This window comes from Macaca nemestrina, chromosome 2 (genome assembly GCF_043159975.1).
Source record: "Macaca nemestrina isolate mMacNem1 chromosome 2, mMacNem.hap1, whole genome shotgun sequence".
NCBI lineage: Eukaryota > Metazoa > Chordata > Mammalia > Primates > Cercopithecidae > Macaca > Macaca nemestrina.
Window position 1 is genome coordinate 171,510,267 of NC_092126.1, and position 22,847 is coordinate 171,533,113.

Here is a 22,847-nt window from a genome sequence, read left to right on the forward strand (position 1 = left end):
CAGGTTTGTTATAAAGGTAAACTTATATCATCCAAAACTAAGAGATGAGAAACTCACAAGGTAAGCCCTACATTCACCCGATCCTCCGCTTCGGATCATTTCCTGACCATGATGCAATAAGAATCCAAGCAGAAGATGGCAATCCTGCTAAGCTGAGAAATGAGACATCAGAAGTTGTGGAAACTAACCTGGCTAGAATCTGCAGAGCAGGAAGTAAGAGAAAGTCTTAAACAGAGAAAGACCCAAGTAGTCTGTGTGGTGGTTCTCCACAAGTCCTTGGTTAAGAGACAGGCTGCAAATGCCCAGGATGAGACACAACTAGATTTACCAGATTGTTAAGAAAGGAAAAGAGATACCAAGAGTCAGGCAAGGCGCGGCGGGTCACGCCTGTAATCCCAGCACTTTGGGAGGCTGAGGCGGGTGGATCGCCTGAGGTCAGGAGTTTGAGACCAGCCTGGCCAACATGGCGAAACCCCGGCTCCAATAAAAATACAAAAATTAGCTGGACGCAGTGGCGCATGCCTGTAATCCCAACTACTCTGAAGGGTGAGGCAGGAGAATTGCTTGAACCCGGGCGGTGGAGGTTGCGGTGAGCCGAGATCACGCCAGTGCACTCCAGCCTAGGTGACAGAGCAAGACTCTGTCACAAAAAAAAAAAAAAAAAGAGAGAGAGAGAGAGAAAGATACCAGGAGTCAAGAAGTCAAGATACCTAACAGAAAGGAAAGATCTGTTAAAATCTCAGGCCCACAGCTGAGAGACCAGAAAGAATAGGCCTTAGGAGTAAGAATCATGACCTCGAAGAAGGTTTGCTCTTATTCTAAGACCTAACAAAGCCTTGGAGCAAGCCCTGACAGCATTCATGGTTGAGACAGAGTTTGGAGGTTAAGAACCACCAAGTTACACTGTCTTAGATACCTGAGGTTTTCTACTGATTCACTCAAGCAAATCGTAAAATCCAGATATACAAACTCAGTGTGATCAGATAGTAAATGAACTGCCTGCTATAACAAAAATCAATAATTTTCAGAGGAAGATAAAATAATCTAGAATCTCTGTAGTGTTATCATGAGCAACCATGAATTACAAAACAAGCAAAGAAGCATGAAATTGTGATCTATAGTATAAAAGGTGAGGAGTAAAGCATTGAGTAAAAACCATCATGGAGATTGTCCAGGCTGTAGATTGGTCAAAGACTTTAAACCAGTTGTTAAAAATGGATTCTGGAGAGAGGTGGCCAACGTGACTGACTAGAAGCAGCTGGTGTGTGCTGCTCTCACAGAGAGGGATGGAAGGGACAAGTAAACATAGCATTTTCAACTGAAACATCCAGGTCCAAACGTTGCGACTAATCATGGAAACAACTCAATTCACCGAGAATGGAGAGAAGCAAGGCAGGATGACCACCAACCTGGGAGCGACACAAAGTCAGGGGAACCTCACCTGCCCAGGGAAGCAGTGAACGAATGAGCAGCCCCAGGAACCCATGCTTCTCCCATGGATCTTTGCAACCCTCCAGTCAGGAGATCCCCTCATGAACCCACTCCACTAGGGCCTGCAGTCTGACATGTAGGGCTATGTGGAGTCTCAGCAGAGCAGTCACTCAGGCACATGTGGAGCCCTAGGAGCCTTAGATACCCAGCTGCAACCCAGCTGCAACCCTCAGCAGAAGTTAGATCCCCATACCTATTCCTAGGAGAAGGACTGAATACAGGGGACTGACCAATGATGGTCTGCAGGCCCATGGTACACCACATGATAAGACCCACTGACTCAGAAATCCAGCCAGCCATGGGTAGCAGTGTTGCATCTCTCTGAGAAAGAGCTCCCAGTAGGTGGGGTGGGCCACCACCTTTGCTGTTTCAGAGCCTCAGCCACAGTTGCCTTAGGGCTCTAGCAAATCGGTGGCAACTAGGGACTAGAGCAGACCCTCAGCACTGCCCAGCGGTACTATGGAGAAGCAGTCAGACTTCTTATTCATGCAGATCCCAAATCCCATTTCTCCTCACTAGGCAGAATCTCCCAACTGGGGTCCTCCAATCACCCTTGCTGGTGTTGGCCAACTGGGTTTCAAACCTCCCTGGTACAGTGCTCCTGGGGGAAGATGGACCACCATCTTTGCTATTTGGTCAACTTAACTATTCTTGCCTTTGGGCTTTGAAGAGTCCAAAGCAACTGGAGACTGGAGCGGACCCCCAGCTAGTACAGCTACTCTATGAAAACATGGTCAGACTGTTATTTTAAGTGGGTCTCTGAGCCCATTCCTTTTCATTGGTTGGGACCTCCTGACGGGGGTCTCCAGCTACCTCCTACAGGTGTGTTCAGGCTGGCAATAGGTTCATACCTCCCTGGGGCGGAGCTCCCAGAGGGAGAGGCAGGCCACCATCTCTGCTATTTTGCAGCCTCCACTCATCGTTGTTACCTTCAGGCACAAGAAAGTCCAAGGTGAATAGGGACTGGAGCAGACCCCCAGCATACTGCAGCAGCCCTATGGAAAAGTGGCCAGACTGTCACATGGGGCTAGTTCCCACATCTCCTCACCAGGCAGGTCCTCCAGGCCTGGAGCTCCAGCCACCCCTTGTCAGGGCTATTGAGCCAATAGCAGTTCTGCAACTCCCTGGACAGAACTCCCAGTGGGAGCCGGGGGTTGCCATCCTTGCTGTCTTGCAGCCCTTGCCCTTGCTGTCTCCAGGATCCAGAGAGTCTGTAGGGATCAGAGGCTGGTCCGGAACCCCAGCAAAGAGCAACCATCTCACAGAAAAGTGGCCAGACTGTTCTCCACGCAGATCCTGATCCTCACTTTTCCTCAATGAACAGGGCCGCCTGGCCTGGGACTCCAGCACAATGACCCAACCCTTGCCTGATCACCACAATCAAAGACAGCCCAGCATTTCTTCAAGGAGGAAACCATAGAGTCAACTCACAACCCCTCTGCCACTACAGTGGCAGTGACTCAGCCCTTACAGCCCTGACACTGGAAAGGAACAAAGGGCCTAGTCATTATGCTGGCACCTCCAGCACATGGCAGCCACCATATGGAGGGGAGTCCAGCCACCATATGGAAGGGAACCACTCCCCCCACTCTTCACAAGGCAGGGCCCCTGGCTCATGAAAGTAGAACAGTTGCTCCATCCACAACTGAGCATACTCACTGGTAGTGGCCCAGAGTTTCCCGAGGGAGAGGCTCCTAGAGGCATACAAGTACACCCCTGCTCCCGCCACTGCCACAGTAACAATTGTATCCCTGCTGCCCTTGGTCTGGGGAAGAAACAAAGAGCCTGAGGGCTACACCCGAGTTTACCACATGCCACAGGTACCAGACAGGGGAAAGATCAATCTTTCCTCCCTGTGAGCTTTTGGCCCCCTCATCTCCACCAAGAAAAACCCCAAGGTCATGACAACGATACACACAACCCACTCCTCCAGCTGACCAGTAACAGCAGCTCCACATTTCATGGAGGTGGAGCCCCCCAGGAGCAACAACTTACAGAATGGAAGACAATGATTGCAAACTATGCATCTGACAAAGGTTTATAAGCCAAAATCTCTGAGAAACCTAAACAAATTAACAAGCAAAACACAAACAACCCCCTTAAAAAATGGGCAAACCATATGAACAGACACTTTTCTAAAGAAGACATACATGTGGCCATCAAGCATATGAAAAAATTCTGATGATCACTAACCATTTACATTTGAAATACAAATCAAAACACAATGAGATACTATCTCACACCAGTCAGAATGACATTTATTAAAAAGTCAAAAAATAGCAGATGCTGGCAAGGCTGTGGAGAAAAGGGAATGCTTATATCTTACTGTGGGAAATGTAAATTAGTTCAGTCATTGTGGAAAGAATGCTGGCAATTTCTAAGAGAACTTAAAACAGAATTACCATTCAACCCAGCAATTTTATTATTGGATATATACAGAAAGGAATATAAATCATTCTACTATAAAGACACATGTATGTGTATGTTCTTTGCAGCACTAGTCACAACAGCAAAGACATGGAATCAACCTAAATGCCCATCAACAGTAGAATGGATAAAGCAAATATGGTACATATACACCATGGAATACTATGCAACCATAAAAAAGAATGAGATTTGCAGCAACATAGATGGAGGTGGAGACCATTATCCTTAGCAAACTAACACAGGAACAGAAAAGCAAATACTGCATGTTCTCACTTATAAATGGAGCTAAACATCAAGTACATATGGACACAAAAAAGGGAGCAAGAGACATCAGAGCCTACTTGAGAGTGGAGTGTAGGGAGGAAGGTAAGGATCAGAAAACTACATATCATGTACTATTATGCTTATTAACTGGGTGATGAAATTATTTGTCTACCAGATCCCTGCAAAATGTAATTCACCTATATAACAAACCTGCACCTGTATCCCTAAACCTAAATGAAAAAATTTTAAAAAGCACACACATGTCAAAATTTACTTAAGGACTAGAACTTTTTAATAGTCCTGTACATATTGAAATTTTTGGAATTTGTATCCTTCCCACAAAAACACTCCATGCCAGATGGTTTTACTGATGAGTTTTATCAAACATTTCAGGAAGAAATAACATGAATCTTACACAGACTTTGTCAGGAAACAAAGGAGGAAAAAAAGCTTTCCAGTGCATATTATGTGGCCAATGTAAACAAATACTAAACCTTGAAAAAACATTTCAGCAAAAGAAAATTACAGGCCAATATCCCACATTAATGTGGATACAAAAAATCATTAATAAGATATTAGCAAGTTGAATCCAGGAATACATTAAAAGAATTAGACATCAAAACTAAATAAATAAGCTTTATTTTAGGAATATGAGATTGACTCGACAATTGAAAATCAGCCATTGTGATTCAACACATTATAAGAAAAAACCAGAAAATTTATATAAGATATTTGATACAGAACAAAAAGAATTTTACAAAATGTAACATTCTTTTAAAAAATCTCCAAAAACTAAGAATAGAATGACACTTCCTGAACTCAATAATGGGCATTTATTACAAATTTACAGCTAACATCACATCTAGTGATAAAAAACTAAGACAATAAGACTGAGAGCAAGACAAGAACGTTCACTCTCACCACTTCTATTCCGTATTCTACTGGAGTTGTTAGCTAGTAGGATAGGGCTAGAAAAAGAAATAAACTGACTTACAAATTACAAAGAAAGCACTAAAATTGTCTCTGCAAGATGGCATGATATCTACATTTTTAAGATTCTACCAAAAATAACTAGAATCTATAATGAATTTAGTAAGGTGGCAAGATACAAGTCCAAATTCCAAAAATTAATTGTGTTTTCATATACTAGAAACAAACAACTGGAAATAAAATTTTTAACTCTTTTTACAAAAATAATCAAAATATAAAAGGGATAGACATAAAGTTAATGAAATACATGGAATAACTCTACAATGAAAACTATGGAATATTTCCTAGATAACTGAAAAAAGATTTAAAAAATGGAGAAGTATGCTATATTTGTGAATTAGAGCCCATAATATTATTAAGATATCCATTCTTCATAAATTGATCTATAGATTCAACACAACCTCATTCAAAATCTCCACAGACTCTTTTTGTAAAATATATATGAAAATGCAGAGGACCTACAATAGACAAAACAAATATAAAAAAGTTAGATGATTTACACTACCTGATTTAAAGGCATATATCCCGTGTAATTAAGGCCACATGACGTTGGCTTTAGGTCAGGATGTAGAGATCAATGCAACAGAAAAGATAATCCATAAGTAAATCCACACATACATAGTCAATAGATTTTCGACAAAGGATCAAATTATCTCAATGGAAAAATTACAATATTTTCAACAAATAATCCTGAAAACACTGAATATCCATGCAGAAGCAATGAACCTTGATCCCCATGTACTAGGCCCAAAATGTAATGTGGCATGATCATACACTTTAACATGAAAGATAGAACTATATAAATTATAGAAGAAAACATAGGAGAACTTAAGATAGGCAAAGATTTCTTAGCCAGGATTTTTTTAAAAGTACTAACCATAAAAAGAAATATTAATAAATTGGATGTCACTAAAATTAAAAATGTTCTGCTCTTCAAAAGACATTACAAAAATTACGAGCAACAGGATCAGGGAAAAATATGAGTCATGGGCTTAGGGACTTTTCAAAAGTTCCCCAACAAAAGGATTTGATAAAAGAATCTATAAATAAGTCTTACAATTCAAAAATAAGAAGACAAACTACTGAATTAAAAACTGGGCAAAGAATGTGAACAGACACTTTACAAAGAATATACAAATGGCCAATAAACACTTGAAGATGTTCGCCATTATTAGCTGCCAGAAACATGCAAATTAAACCCACAGTGGTATGTCAATACACACCTACTACATTGCCTAAAAATAAAAACACTAACAGGTATTGGCAAGGACATGGAGCAACTAAAATTTTCTTTTCTTTTCTTTTTTTTTTTTTTTTTTTTGAGACAGAGTCTCACTCTGCCTCTCAGGCTGGAGTGCAGTGGCTCCTGATCTCAGCTCACTGCAACCTCTGCCTCCCGGGTTCAAGTGATTCTCCTGCCTCAGCCTCCCAAGTAGCTAGGATTACAGTCACACGCAACCACGCCCGGCTATTTTTTGTATTTTTAGTAGAGACGGTGTTTCGCCATGTTGGCCAGGCTGGTCTCGAACCCCTGACCTCAGGTGCTCAGCCCGCCTGGCCTCCCAAAGTACTGAGATTACAGGCATGAGTCACCACTCCTGGCTGAAATTTTCATACGTGGCTGATGAGAGTGTACAATGTTGAAACAACTTCTGAAACAGAGATTTTAATTTGAACAGTGGTTTTGGTCTGAAACAGTTTGTCAGTTGCTTACAAAAGTTAAATATACATGTCCTATACTACACAAAAAAAAGATACTGACCCAAGAGAAATAAAATCCAATGTACACAAAACTTGTTTTTGACTATTCATAGAAGTTTTATTCTTAGTAACCAATGGTCTGTTCACTTTTAGCATAAGCATTTTATTTTTGCCTAAAAAGTTTGATCCCCTCAAATAACATATTTATAGAGGCATATATTTATCTAAAAAGGTCAAATAATTTTTAGTAATTTATTTTCTATTTTTTATCTTATAAAAAATAAAATATGTATAAATCATACATGTGATAATGGGTTTGTATCTAAAATATATAAGGAACTCAAAAGTTCAACAGCAAGAAAATAAATAATACAATTAAAAATAAGCAAAGGACCTGAATAAACATTTCTCAAAAGAAGACATACAAATGGACAACAGGTATATAAACAATGTTCAAAATCATTAATCATCAGAAAAATGCTCATGAAAATCACAATGAGATATCACGTTACACTAGTCAGAAAGGCTATTTGAATTCCTTGTAAATTCTGGACATTAGTCCATTGTCAGACACATAGTTTGCAAATATATTCTCCCATTCTGCAGGGTTTTTGTTTCTCACAGTGAATAGGTTACGTGTTCACTTGATTATTTATTTTTGTGGTACAGAAGCTATTTAGTTCAATTATGTTCCATTTGTCTATTTTTGTTCTTGTTGTATGTGCTTTTGGGGTTTTAGTCATTAATTCTTTGCCTACACCAATGTCCAGAAGAGTTTTCTCTAGGATTTTTTTCCAGCATGTTTATAGTTTGGGATCTAACATTTAAGTTTTTAATTCATCTTGAGTTGATTTTTTAAAATGTGGTGAGAGATAAAGGGTCTAGTTTTATTGTTTTGCATAAAGCAATCAAATTTTCCCAATACCATTTATGGAGAGAAATTTTAGATGACACAAACAAATGAAAACATGCTATGCTCATGGATCAGAAGAATTAGTGCTGTTAAAATGACCACACTGCCCAAAGCAATCTATAGATCAAATGCAATATCTATCAAAATGCCATGATTTTTCACAGAATTAGAAAAAAACTATCCTAAAATTCATAGGGAACCAAAAAAGAGCTCAAATATCCAAAGCAATCCTAAGCAAAAAGAACAAAGCTGGGGCAGTCACATCACCTAACTTCAAATTATACTATAAAGCTATAGTAATCAAAACAGCATGATACTGGTATAAAAATATACACATACATGGATGGAACCAAATTTAAAAACCCAGAAATAAAGCCACATTTTACAGCCAACTGATTTTGACAAAGTCAATAAGAACATAGGGAAAGAACATACTAATTTTCACTGATAGACACATTTTATTAAGTTTCCAAGCTATTATGTGAATCTTACCTAATTAAATTATTAGCTTTAATAGTGTACATAAACAAAAAAACTTTATTCCTTAAAACATAGTGCACAAAATAAAATACCAAATTTACATCCTTCTTTTCCAGACATGTTTTATTCCCAAAACTCACTTGTATGATGCTTTTAAGCAATGCTCTCCTCTCATTGAACATAAAATGTGGCTAAAAATTGGACTCGCTATTACAGCCAGAAAAATCAGAGAACACTTGTCTTATGAGGTAGGAAGTGCTTGTATAAACTTGTCTTTCTTTCTTTGAATGGAATGGCATTAAAACATTATAATTGACTATTAATGAATATATATTAAACTTCATAAACTAATAATAGACTGAAATTGTGTTTTTAAAACAGGATTGGAACTACAAGATGCAACTAAAGCTCTCTAATATTTATATAGAAGATATACCAATGACCACCAAAACTGATATCTATGATGAAAATGTAATCTATGTTATCCTCATACATGGAGCTGTAGAAGATTGTCAGTTACGAAAATTTTATAGAGCACCTTTCTTAATTCCTATAACATGCCATCAGGTAAAGAAATATTGATTCCTGTCTTCAGGTCAACATGCCATATGTCCAACAATGTATTAACATCAGGAAAACTGTCAGTATAATCTTAAGCTTTTCACTTTCCAATCTTCTCCCTTTTCCCACCACTCCATAAACACTCACTCATACCCACAACCACACCCACATACGCCCACACGCACCAAGTTCATTGACCGCTTTGGCACTTGCTAGCCCAAGCATAAGCTATTCCTATCCAATGCCTATGATGGCCAAGCTGGACATTTTGGCTACAGTTAGATTTTGGTACAGTTATTCATTGCAAAAGAGGGTGCATTTATTTTACTCACAAGTTGCAGAAAAACTGTACCCACAATGCTCTAGAAACGTTCTGCCAGACTGATGCTGAATTGAGTATTAGTAGTATTTCCACAGCTGCTTTGAAAGTGAACATCTTCTCATATTTAAACTGTTAATTGAGTTCCCCTGACAATCAAAATGAGAACCTGAGCCATGTAAAGAAGGAAAGAAGTATGTTTGTGTGTGTATTGTTTTGTGTTGGGGGAGAATCAGAGAGGCACATGTCAAAAGGAATCAGGGAACATGAAAGATACAGCTACAAAAAGTAATTCAAAGAGGACTCAGAGTTATTTAAAATATGCTTGTATATAGTGCTATATATTGAAATGATAAAAAAAAAAGATACTTACAACTTGTCCTCAAGAGATCTTTCAACCAAGTGGAAAGAAATAAGTAAATATATTAACAAAATGTTTTACAGCTAGGATGAAAGCACTTACAGGGTAGATTTTGGACATAAGAAAAAAGTGTAATGGGGATGGGAGGGATCCCAAGGTGAGAAATGATCATAAGAAAATTTTCTAAGTGGACATCAGCAGCACTGACGTAATGCTTAATGACAGGAAGTGAAACGTTCTCCACTATGCTGCTCTCTACCTCTATCCTTGAACACATAACAGAAATTTGGTGTGGGTGCTTGTTGAGAATTTAGACAGTCAAGCAAGAGCCTGAAGCCTGGTAAACTTTCTCTACTTACTTCCGTAGACACAGAGCCCTACTCATTGTGGATTTGGGTACCAATGTGATTCAAACTATGTTGAAAACAACCACAGGATGGAAGAATATTTTAAAATATTTCTATATGGCAGAAAGAAAGTTTAATTCTTTTCATTAAACTTTCTTTCTGCCATGTAGAAAAAGTCTCTGGATGATTTTTAAAGGGCCATTGGTGATTCATTCTTAATCATTTTTTCATATGGAATAGAAATATTTAAAAATCAATGAATGTATATGGAATATTGACTTTTGCAAAACTAACATACCCAAGTATTTTAAGATATCATTTTTTATTTGTGTTGATTTAATATTTTCCAATTTTCCCAGATACTTAGAGAAAGTCAGAAATAGCAGCTTACTAGAAAATTTTTAATAGTAGGATATTTGCTCAGAAATTAACTTGCATTCTGTCAACTTTCAGATACAAGGTATTGAAGATTTCACAAAAGTAGTGATTATTCAAACTCCGACTAACATGAAAGCATTCAGATGGAATATTAGAAAGTTTATTCCTAAACATAAAAGTTCTCTTACACCAGGATTAATGCGTGAGTTAGATTTCTTTGAGCAATTGTAAGAACTTACTTTTCCTTTATAAAATAGTCCTATGTATATTTGGAAACTGTTGTTTGCATTCTGCCTAATGTATTGAGGAATCCTTTTAACTGCCATATTTGCTATTCAATGTATGAGTTCAGACAGACAATATTGAAGTTATGTTTTTAAATTATTATATATTTCATCCATAAGAACAAAAGTGCATAATTATCAAAATGATACGAAAAAAGGTTAATGAGGGAATTACTAACTGTTCCCCCAAATTAAGATATGTTATATAGCAATAACATTAAAAATACCATTGTCCTGTCTGAACAACAAACATAAATCACTGGAACTGGATGAATAACTTTAATATAAAGCCTATTCTTCATACAGATTTTAATAGATAAAACTTTAATCATAACATATATGATTATTTAATCACTACTATTAAGCCCTTGATTAAAATTTGAAAAATACTTTTGAGACAAATTTAAAAATTTAATTTAAATTTTCCATTATAAATCAAAAATTTTAAATTGAATTTTGAGATAAATTTTAAAAATTTAAAAATTATTGAATAAGTAATAATAATAGAATTTAATTGATCAATTCACTAAAGGAGAAATAATGTTCAAAATTTAGAAATATAGAAATCAATTTTAAAACCCTGTGTCTATAAAAAATATTACCAATCAAGAGATAAACCAAAGACAATTCACAGGTGAAAACTTGCATTGAAAACACAACGTGCAAGATGTTCAATGCTGTTAATATTTACAGAAACAAATTATGTATTTGGTCTATTTAATTTGTGAAATTTCATAAGAATTATAATACCTCTCGACCAAACCAATGTAGTGAATCTGATACACATTCTTACTTTATTAATAGCAATGCAAACAATAAAGTAAATTAATCAGGAGATTCCAAAAGCCAAAAAAGAGTTTATATCCTTTGACTAAATAATATGTCTAAATATTTATCCTAAAGATATATAAAGCTAAAAAAGAAAATGATAATTGAGCATTATTTATAAAAATAAAATATAAGAAATAATAAAAATGTATAATGATAAATGAATGGTTAACTAAATCAGTACATCAGTCAACGTGATTGAATGTTATATAAGCATTAAAAACTTGATTTTCCATATTATAACTTTTGAAAAACCAGTGATACAAGGAAAGAAATAGCAGACACTGGGGTCTACTTGAAGGGGGAGGATGGGAGGGAGGAGAGGAGCAGAAAAGATAACTGTTGGGTACTAGGCTTAATACCGAGGTGATGAAATAATATATACAGCAAACTTCTGTGACAACCTGTTTACATATGTAACAAACCCTTCACATGTACCCCCAAACCTAAACTAAAAGTTAAAGAAAAACCAGTGATATACATCAAGTAAAAATACCAAGAATATAACATTGTTACTAATTTAAATGAATTTAATCTTTATTATGTACAATCATATAATTTTACATCTATGTGGACACAAAATACTGTCATTGTATGGGTCCTCACTGACCTTAAGATTAAGCATATACAGAGTAGCATAACCAAGATAATGGAATAGAAGGTAATCCATTCATATATCCCACAACAAAAAAAGAATTCTGTCCCCATACATGGCCCAAAGCCTCTCTGCAGGAGCCTCAAAATTTAGGTAGGAGTTTGTGAAGTCTTCACATAGCTCACAACTTAGGGGCATCATTTTGAGAATGCAGATTGACTCCAGGTAGCTGATACTACAAGGTTCCTTCCACATTCAAGTCCTGAAATTATCCTGTCCTCCAAGGGACTTGGCTCCTTCCTCATTTGGTCTTGAGCCTGAATCCAAAACCATCTGTCAAGGGATCTGGGAAGTATCATGCATACTTGTGCCTTGGCAGAGAAACTCACCTGCCTGCTGACATCTATCTCAGTGATGAATCTGAAAGTTTCCCTGTGGTTTGGCTTCAACAACTCTCAGCTGAGGTCCCAGCTCAGCGCTGCTCACACAAGGATCTAGAGAGAGAATCACCAATATCACACAACCAGGGAGTCTGAGCCCCCCTGACAGACTTGCCAACTTCCAACTCACAGCAGATCCTGATGGCACCAAGTCTCAGGTCTGGCTCCTCCCACTGCAACCAGTAAACTATCCCCCTCTGTGCTGAAACCTGCCAGGCATGCCCCTCTGAAGCAATAAGACAAGACTCTCCAGCCTGTGTCCCACAGCAGATCCCAAATCAACCCAATCTCAGCTCCAGCCCTTCCTGCTGCAGTCAGGGAACTATCCCATCTGTTCAGGGACCTACTAGGAAACACATACCTATATGAGTTGATGTGACAGGCATACCAACCTCCATCTCACAGCAGATCCCCAGAGGGCTCTGTCTCAGCTTTGTCCCCTCCTGCTGCATCAGGGAGCTATCCTGTCTGTGCTAGGTAATGTGCACTACTCTGAAGCAAGACTGACCTCTGCAGCCTCTGTCCCACAGCAGATCCTGAGGGGACAGTCTCAGCTCTGGCTCCTCCAGCTACAGTCAAGGAATTGCCTTGCTTGTGCAGGGACCTGCTGGGTAATGCATGCCCAACTAAGCCAACAATACAGGCCCATCAACCTCCTTTCTCTGGCAGATCCCAAGGGGGCCCCGCCTCAACTTCAACCCCTCTCACTGAAATCAGGGACCCAACATATCCCTGCAGAGATGGGCAAAGAGTCACATCCATCTGGGCCATTGGGACCGTTTCCAGACCAGCACTCCCACACAACACCAGAACCCTCCTTGGGACTTCCCCAGGTCCATCTGGGCCTTAAAACTACATCAACCTTGAAATCCTTGTGAGAGTCTTGGTAAGCATCCTCTAGTGCTGAAAGGGCTCCAGTGATGACAGATTCGGGTAACTAAACAATCAGTCTGCCAGAATCCATGGAAGGCTCTCCAAAGGCAGACAGGGACAGGCAAAGGCAAACTGTGGAGACTAAAATAAATACCTAATCCCTCAATGTACATGTCCACAAGCATCAAGAATATTTAGAGCAATACAACCTCACCAAATGCACAAAATAACATGTCAGAGACCAACCCTAAAATGATGGAGATGTGTGATCTCTCAAAGAATTCAAAAAAACATTTTAAGGAAACTCTCTGAATTTCAAGAAAACACAGGATGAATTCAGAAGTTTATCAGTGAAATTTAACAGAGATCAAAATTTTTAAAAATCAAACAGAAGTCCTAAAGCTGAAAATAAAATTAATGAAATAGCATCAACAGCAGAATTGATCAAATAGAAGAAGGAATCTGTGAAGTTGAAGACAGTCTAGTTAAAAATACAATCAGAGGAGAAAAAGAATAAAACAATAAAGCTATCTTACAAGGTCTAGGTGACAACATCAAAAGAACAAATATTTTGGTTTTTGAAGTTAAGAGAACTGAGAAAGAAAGAGGTGTATAAAGTTTGTCTTAATAAATAATAACAGAAAACTTTACAGACCTGGACAAAGAGATAAATATCTAGATACAAAAAGATTAAGTCATCAATCAGATTTAACTCAAATAAGAATACCCCAAAACATTATAATTAGGTACTCAAAAGCCAAAGATAAAGAAAGGAAAAGGGACTTTTGAGCAAAAGCAATGAGGAAAAAAAGAAGGAAATAATATGTAAGGGAAATCCAATATGCCTGAAAGCAGGCTTCTCAACAGAAACCTTATAGGCCAGAAGGAGTAGAAAGATATATTCAAAGTGCTGAAGAAAAAAAAAAAAAAAATCTGCCAAGCACAAATACTATACTCAGAAAAGCTAAACTTTAGAAAGAAAGTAAAAATAAGGACTTTCCCAGACAAAAAAAAATGTTGATGGCATTTATCACTACCAGACCTGTCCTATAAGAAACGCTAAAGGGAATTCTTCAAATGGAAAGAAAATATTATCAATGTGATTGTTACATTAATTTGGTAATCATGGTGTGTGAATCACTTATATCCCTACTAAGAAGAATAAAAGACAGAATATTTAAAATATACTATGACAATTTTAAAGAGATAAGCAATATAAAATGCAAATTGTGACATTAAAAATCAAAATGTAGGGTAAGGAGGGAATTGCTGCATACCGATGTTTTTGTTTGTGTGTTTGTTTCTTCTCTCTCTTTTTTTGCAATCAAAGTTAAGTTGGTATTAGTTTTAAGTAACTTATTTAAAACATACTACCAGAAAAAATGACTAACCACAATGGAAGATAGTAAGAAAGGAAGAAGAAAGGAGAATAGTTACAAAACAACTAGAAAACAAGTAAGACAATGGCAGTAGCAAGTCCTTACCTATTAGTAGTAACAATGAATGTAAATGGACTACATTCTCCAATCAAAAGACAAAGCATGGCTTAATAAATTTTTTAAAAACCCAACTACATGCTGCCTATGAGAAGAACTCTTTGCCTATAAAGATACATGTACGCTGAAAATGAGGGGATAGAATAAAATATTCTATACAAACAGAAACCAAAAGGGGAAGAATAGCTATACTTATATCAGATAAAATGGACCTTAAATCAAAACCTTTACAAAAAAAGAAAAAAGGTCATTATATTAAAAAAATGGTCAATTAAACAAGAGGATATAACAGTTGTCAATATACATATGTGCTAAACATCAGAGTCCCCAGATATGTAAAGCAAATATTAAGAGATCTAAAGGGAGAGGTGGATTGCAATACAATAGTAGTAGGGAACTTCAACACCCCAGTTACAGCAATGGGCAGATTATCAAGACAGAAAATTAACAAACATTGGAGTTAAACTAGACTCTACACCAAATGAGCCTAACAGACATTTACAGAGTATTTCATTCAACTGCTGCAGAATATACATTTTTCTTATCAGCATATGGAATATTCTCCAGGATAGGCCACATGTTAAGCCACAAAACAAGTCTCAACGATTTAAAAAAAGTCAAAACTATATCAAATGTCTTTTCTGACTGCAATGGGATAAAACTAGAAATCAATAAGAGGAGGAACTATGGAAACTGTGTAAATACATGAAATTTAAAAAGCATGCACCTAGATAACCAATGGATCAATTTAGAAATTAAAGGAAAATTTTTAAAATTTATTGAAATAAATGAAAATGGAAATACAAAATTCCAGAACCTATGAGATACAGCAAAACCAGTACTAAGTGGGAAGTCTATAGCAATAAATGCCCATACCCCCAAAATAGAAACACTTAAAAAAAATCTAATGACAACCTCAGTGAACTTGAAAGCGAGACCAAACCAAACCCAAAATTAGTAGAAGGAAAGAAATAATAAATGAGCATAAATAAATAAAATAGGAAATAATGATGATTTTAAAATTTGGCAAAAAAATTTGTTTTTTAAAAAAGATAATTAACAAAACATTATCTAGACTAAGAAAAAGAGATACACCCAGATAAATAAAACCAGAAATTAAAAAATAAAGATTGCAATGGATACCACAGAAATACAAAGGATCATCATAGACTACTATGAAAAATTATACACCAACAAATTGAAAAACCTAGAAGAAATGGATAAATTCCTGGACACATACAACCTATCAGAATTTAAACATCAAGAAACAACACCAGTACAGACCAATAACACATAACAAGATCAAAGCCATAATAAAAAGTCTCCCATTAAAGAAAACCCCAGGATCTAATGGGTTCACTACTGAATTCTAATGAATATTTAAATAATAACTAATATCAATTCTACTTAAACTATATCAAAAAATTGAAGAGAAAGAAATACTTTTAAATTTATTCTACTAAGCCAGCATTATCCTGATACCAAAACCAGAAAAGGACACAGGAAAAATAGAAAACTACAGGCCAGTATCTTTGATCAACATAGATGCAAAAATCCTCAACAAAATACTAGCAAACTAAATTCAACAACACATTAAAAAGGTCATCATTCATCATGATCAAGTGGGATTCATCTCAAGGATGCAAGGATGGTTCAGCATATGTAAATCAATAAATATGATGTATTACATCAACAGAATCAAGGATGAAAACTCTATGATCATTTCAGTAAATGCAGAATAAGTATTCAATAAAATTCAACATCATTTCGTAATAAAAATCATCAACAAATTGAATATAGAAGGAACATACCTCAACACAATAAATGTGACATATATGACAAACCCTCAACTAATAACATATTAAGCAGGGAAGAATTTTAAAAAGCTTTTCCACTAAGATCTGAAGCAAAAAAGGATGTCTACTTTTACTACTATTCAACATAGTACAGGTGGTCCAAGCCAGAGCAATTAGGTGAAGGAAAAAAATAAAGGTATCCAAAGTGGAAAGGAAGAAGTCAAAGTATTCTCGTTTGCAGATGACATGATAGCATACTTAGAAAAACCTAAGGACTTCATACCAAAAACTCTTAAAACTGATAAACAAATCCAGTAAGGTTGCAGGATACAAAATCTACATACAAAAAATCAGTAGCATTTATATAGGCTAACAGTGATCAGTCTGAAAAAGAAATGAAGAAAGCAATCCTATTTACAATAGCTACAAAAAAATAAAATATTTAGGAATAAATTTAACTTAAGAAGTGAAAGATCTCTACAAGAAAAACTATAAAACACTGTTGAAAGAAATCAAAGAAGGCACACAAAAAAATAAAACATATTCCATGTTCATAGACTGGAATAATTAATATTGTTAAATTGGTCTATACTACCCAAAGCAATCTGTAAATTCAATGCAAACCCTATCAAAATGTCAATGGCATTCTCCACAGACACAGAAAACAAAATCCTAAAATCCATAGGGAACCACAAAAGACCCCAAATAGCCACAGCAGTCCTGAGCAAAAAGAACAAAACCAGAGGCATCACATTACCTGATTTCAAATTATACTACAAAGCTACAATTACCAAAACAGCATGGTACTGGCATAAAAACAGACACTTCAATCAATGGAGCAGAATAAAGAATCCAGAAATAAATCCATGCACTGATAGCCAACTCATTTTCAACAAAGGCACCAAGAACATATATTGGGAAAAGGACAGTCTCTTTAATAATTGGTGATAGAAAAACTGGATATCCATATGCAGAAGAATGAAACAAAGTTCCCATCTATTACCATATAGAAAAAACAACTCAAAATGGATTAGAGACTTAAATTTAAGACCTAAAACTGTAAAACCACAAAACAAAAACAAAAACAAAAAAAAACAAAAAAAGTTGGGAAAATGCTATAGGACCTCACTCAGCCTGTCTGAAGATTTTTTTGCCACAAAAGAACAGGCAACCAAAAGCCAAAATAAGTAAGTGGGATTATATCAAGCTAAAAAGCTTCTGCACAACAAAGGAAACAGTCTACAAAGTGAAGAGACAACCTACAGAATAACGGAAAATATTTGCAAACTATTCATCTGATACGGGATTACTAACCAGAATATATAAGGAACATAACTCCATAGCAAAAACACAAGTACTCGATTTTTAAATGTGCAAAACATCTGAAGAGACATTTATCAAAAGAAGACATGCAAATGACCAACATATATACGAAAAAATGCTCAACATCACTAAAAATAGAGAAATGCAAATCAAAACCACAATGAGATATCATTTCACCTTAGAATGACTACTGTCATTTAAAAATTTAAAATACTGGAAAATATACCAAGAAAGGGGAACACTTGTACACTATTGGTGGAAATGTAAAGTAGTACAGCCATTATGGAAAACTGTACAGTGTTTCTTTAAGAAAAAAAAACTAAAATTAGAATTACCATATGATTTAGCAATCCCACTGCTGGGTATATACTCAAAAGAAATAAAATCAGTATGTTGAAGCAATGTCTTCACTCCCATGTTTATTGCAGCACTGTTCAAACACCCAAGATATGAAATCAACATAAGTGTTCATCAACAAATGCATAAAGAAAATGCAGTGTGTGTATGTGTGTATATACACAATGGAATATTATCTAGCCATAAAAAACAATAAAATTCTCTCATTTGCTGCAATGTGTTTGAGACTGGAGATCATTATCTTAAGTTAAATAATCCAGGCACAGAAAGACAAATGCAACATGTTCTCACTCATATGTGGGCACTAAAAAAGTGGATCTTATAGAAGTATACAGTAGCATAATAGTTATCAAAGACTGAGAAGGAAAGGGAAAGGAGATGATGAAGAGAAGTTGACTAAAGGATACAAAAATACAATTAGAAGGGATAAGTTCTAGTATTCAGTAGTACAGTAATTATAGTTAATTATAGTAATTATAGTAATTTCCAACTAGCCAGAAGAGAAGAATTGTAATGTTCCCAACACAAAGAAAAGATAAATATTTGAGATGATGAATATCCCAATTATTCTGATTTGATCATTACCCATTGTATACGGGCATCAAAGTATTATATGTACCCCCAAAATATGTACAACTAATATGTATCAATAAAATATTTAAATTGTCAAAAAAATTAAAATAAAATACCTTGATTCTCTGCTTTTAAAAATGATTAAGCATATACAGGGCATAGTTTTGGGCCCTTCACCATCTGCCCTTTCACCTGCTACCTTCTCTCCCCACTCTTTAAAACCTAGCCATACCAAACTACAAATGGTTCACCTGATATAGAAGACCTGGTGGCCTCCCATTCCTGAGCCTTTCCCCATATTGTTCATTTTTCCTGAAATTCTCTATACATCCTCTTCCCCACATCTCCTCATTTCATGGAGCTAACTCCTTATCCTTGAAATCTCAGCTTTTTCTCCAAGCAGCCATCACTGATACATCCCAAATTCACAAAACTGCACTATGTGACTCTCCTGTGTGCTCCCATAGCCCAACATATACACAGTCCTGTTTTTACCATGTCATGTTTCTTTGTATGTTTGCTAGTCTGTCTGTTTTACTAAGTAGAACTCCTAGAAGACATGAATCTTAACTCTTCTGCTTTCTTATGTATCCTCATTGCCAGCAACATGCCTGGCCCTCAATACATATTAATATAAAAGTATTTTGGGATATTGGAGTGATAGATGACTTTGTCGCTCTACTTTCCAAACTTTTTGCACATTTATTATATAATCTCCACAATAAAAGACTTATAATCACTTTTTAAAATGTGACCTTTTTTTTTTTTTTAAACCAAATGAGATTACCACCAACTTCAGATCACAGATCCTGAGTGTGAGTGATTTGAATCTGATCTAATCTGATAGTTGGACTAATAGAAATAGTCACTTGCTTCAGTGGTTGAATTAACAACTTTTTTTTTTTTTTTTTTGAATCAGGTTCAACTGAAACATTGGAAGCAGGCATTCAAGGAGAAACAAAAACAAATGTTAAGGAGGTGAATTTAAAGCAGCCTTTCTAAAGGTTTTATTTTGGGTAAAAGAGAGTCTAGAGTTTATGGAAACTACCAATGTGTTTCTCTTATTCTGATAAAGTTCATCTGCTAGTCATTTTGTAGATTTTGGTGTAAAACACTTATTTTAGCACTGGGTACAGTGGAAATTATACTTATTTTTAGGGAAGTATTAGAGAAATGACAAAGAAAAACAAAGTTCAAGGGATGCCAGAATATCTGTCTTGAATCACATTAGCAACAGGGCACTACCAGGATGGCTACAGTGCTAGCACACCCGAGCCCTTTCCATTCCCTCTTGGAGTGCCAAAATCTGGACTGACCTTAAGTCTTTCAGTGCTACCTCAGCTATGCATCTGGGATCTTTAAGCCTGAAAGCAGTTTGCCCTGTGTTCACAGTGCATGACAGAAAGAAGCAGCTCAATAATAAATGCTCTAATAAAATATATCCCAGTTAACCTAAATTATTCAGAAAGTCCCACAAATATTGATCAATTTCATGTTCCTCTACGACCCTGGGGATCTTGAGATCCTCAAAATCTTGAGCCAACTTCACAATAGGATTCCAAGCTATGAAACACTATAGGACTCTGGAACTGAAACTGAACAGAGAGAAATCTAATTAAAATACTCCACCAAATCTACACCATCCTGTCTGTGTCTGAATCGCATGGACTCCAGATGTGCTGGAGAGTTCATTTTTAGCTTTAGTCTCTGCCAGATTGGTTATATTGCTCCAGAAGATGCTGATTATAATATTCAGAATCTGATACATGTCTGCTATGAACACACAAGCCATAAAATTGTGTATTTAGTTGTTAAATACTTATTTTACATCGATTAAGCCTATTTGTTCTATTAGCACTAGACATAAACCTCTGAGAACAGACACTCCTTTTGTCCCCAACATCTCTTCACAAATATATGTTGAATGAAAGATGATCATAGGCTCTGTGATAAGTTGAAGATGTTCCTCATCCAAGTGCCCTGGCTTTTAAGAGGACAACACACTTCTCCAGTACCCAAGTTTCCATCCCTCATGAAGGAAGGATGTTCACTCTCTCCAAAAAGTATTTTGGAGACTTCTTGGGAAAAAGTTTCCTCAAACCTTTCCTATTTATTGCCTGTTGAATGGAATTCATGGCAGAATAGCATAAGGGTCAAGTATGAGACTTTCTGGATTTGACTCTAGATCCTACCACTTAATAGCCATGTGACCTTGGGCAAATTTTTTAACCTACATAAGCATCATTTTTTTGTCTACAAAAGAGTGATAATAGCAATACCCACCTCTGTAGAGATCAAAGAAGTGAAAAGTACACTGCACAGTCCTTGGCACAAAGAAGCAATTCCTATACACAGTTTCCATTATTTTCGGCTCATGCCTTCTCAAGACAGGAAACTACTTCTCCAAACATCTTTGACTCTTCCCATATTCTCTGAAAAACATGGATACATGCACCTATTCTAATTCTTCCAAACACAGTTGCTCCTGAAGGCTAGAGAATAGCAAAGGGAAATAACAATAGAAAAATAGATGAGGAGGACATTTAAAATAAAGTATTAGATGACTTCTAGAGCCCATTGACAAGACCATCTTTTTTTTTCTTTTTTCTTTTTTTTTTTTTTTTTTTTTTAGCAATGCTACCTTAGCATATTTGGAGGGATCGAAGGAGGAAAACTAATGTTTTTCATGTACCTAGCCTCAAAGAGTGTTGCTTTTCCATCAATTAAAAAAAATGATGGCATGATGGCTGTTAATGAAGCAGGAGTGTGAAAATAAAAGTTTGTTAAATGACACGAAAATTGGCTATTAAGACATGTAAAGAAAATCATCAAATTTTGTTGTTTAGTAGATGCTTTTTCTCCCTGAAGTTAGAACCTGGCTGTGTTAGAGTCAACTCTCTTCCCAGGATCCCAAAACCTTTTCTCATCACTACCATTCCAGGATTATGGCTTTCTCTTTACGTAATAAAAAGTCCATCAAAGTTGTGGGGGAAGGAAAGACAGATCACACTGTTACTGTGTCTATGTAGAAAGAAGTAGACATAAGAAACTCCATTTTGATCTGTACTAAGAACAATTCTTCTGCCTTGAGATGCTGCTAATCTGTAACCCTAGCCTCAACCCTGTGCTCGCAAAAACATGTGCTGTATCGACTCAAAGTTTAATGGATTTAGAGCTGTGCAGGATGTGCTTTGTTAAAAATGTGTTTGCAGGCAGTATGCTTGGTAAAAGTCATTGCCATTCTCCAGTCTCGAGTACCCAAGGACAAAATGCACTGCGGAAGGCCACAGAGACCTCTGCCCAAGAAAGCTTGGGTATCGTCCAAGGTCTCTCCCCACTGAGACAGCCTGAGAAATGGCCTCATGGGAAGGGAAAGACCTGAATGTCCCCCAGCCCGACACCCGTAAAGGGTCTGTGCTGAGGAGAATTAGTGAAAGAGGAAAGCCGCTTTGCAGTTGAGATAAGAGGAAGGCATCTGTCTCCTGCTCATCCCTGGGAATGGAATGTCTCAGTGTAAAACCCGATCACACATTCTATTTTCTGAGATAGGAGAAAACCACCTTATGGCTGGAGGTGAGACATGCTGGTGGCAATACTGCTCTTTACTGCACTGAGATGTTTGTGTAAAGTCAAACATAAATCTGGCCTACATGCACATCGAGGCACAGCACCTTTCCTTAAACTTATTTATGACACAGAGTCCTTTGCTCACATGTTTTCCTGCTGACCCTCTGCTCACCATTACCCTGTAGTCCTGCCACATCTCCCTCTCCGAGATGGTAGAGATAGTGATCAGTAAATACTGAGGGAACTCAGAGACCAGTGCCAGTGCAGGTCCTCCATATGCTGAGCGCCGGTCCCCTGGGTCCACTTTTCTTCCTCTATACTTTGTCTCTGTGTCTTATTTCTTTTCTCAGTCTCTCGTCTCCACCTTGCGAGAAATACCCACAGGTGTGGAGGGGCAGGCCCCCTTCAAAAAGGTCTATCATCACATCAAGTAACAAAGTGTTTTGAATCCCAGGATGGAGCACACAGTACTGCCACTGCCAG

The 22,847-nt window shown here is 36.8% G+C and overlaps 1 protein-coding gene across 10 annotated transcripts in view; it reads left to right on the forward strand.

Annotated features, from left to right (window-relative positions):
• LOC105470402 (solute carrier family 9 member C1) overlaps positions 1–22,847 on the forward strand; it is a 134,916-nt gene that overhangs the window by 101,006 nt on the left and 11,063 nt on the right. For 9 of the 10 annotated variants that reach the window (XM_011722371.3, XM_071092430.1, XM_011722372.3 and 6 more), the window contains 4 exons: positions 8,383–8,514; positions 8,648–8,833; positions 10,308–10,434; positions 19,717–19,775. In XM_011722371.3, coding sequence (XP_011720673.2) covers positions 8,383–8,514; positions 8,648–8,833; positions 10,308–10,434; positions 19,717–19,775 — 504 coding nt within the window. The remainder of the gene's footprint in view (positions 1–8,382; positions 8,515–8,647; positions 8,834–10,307; positions 10,435–19,716; positions 19,776–22,847) is intronic. The other variant, XM_071092429.1, reaches the window with a different exon arrangement.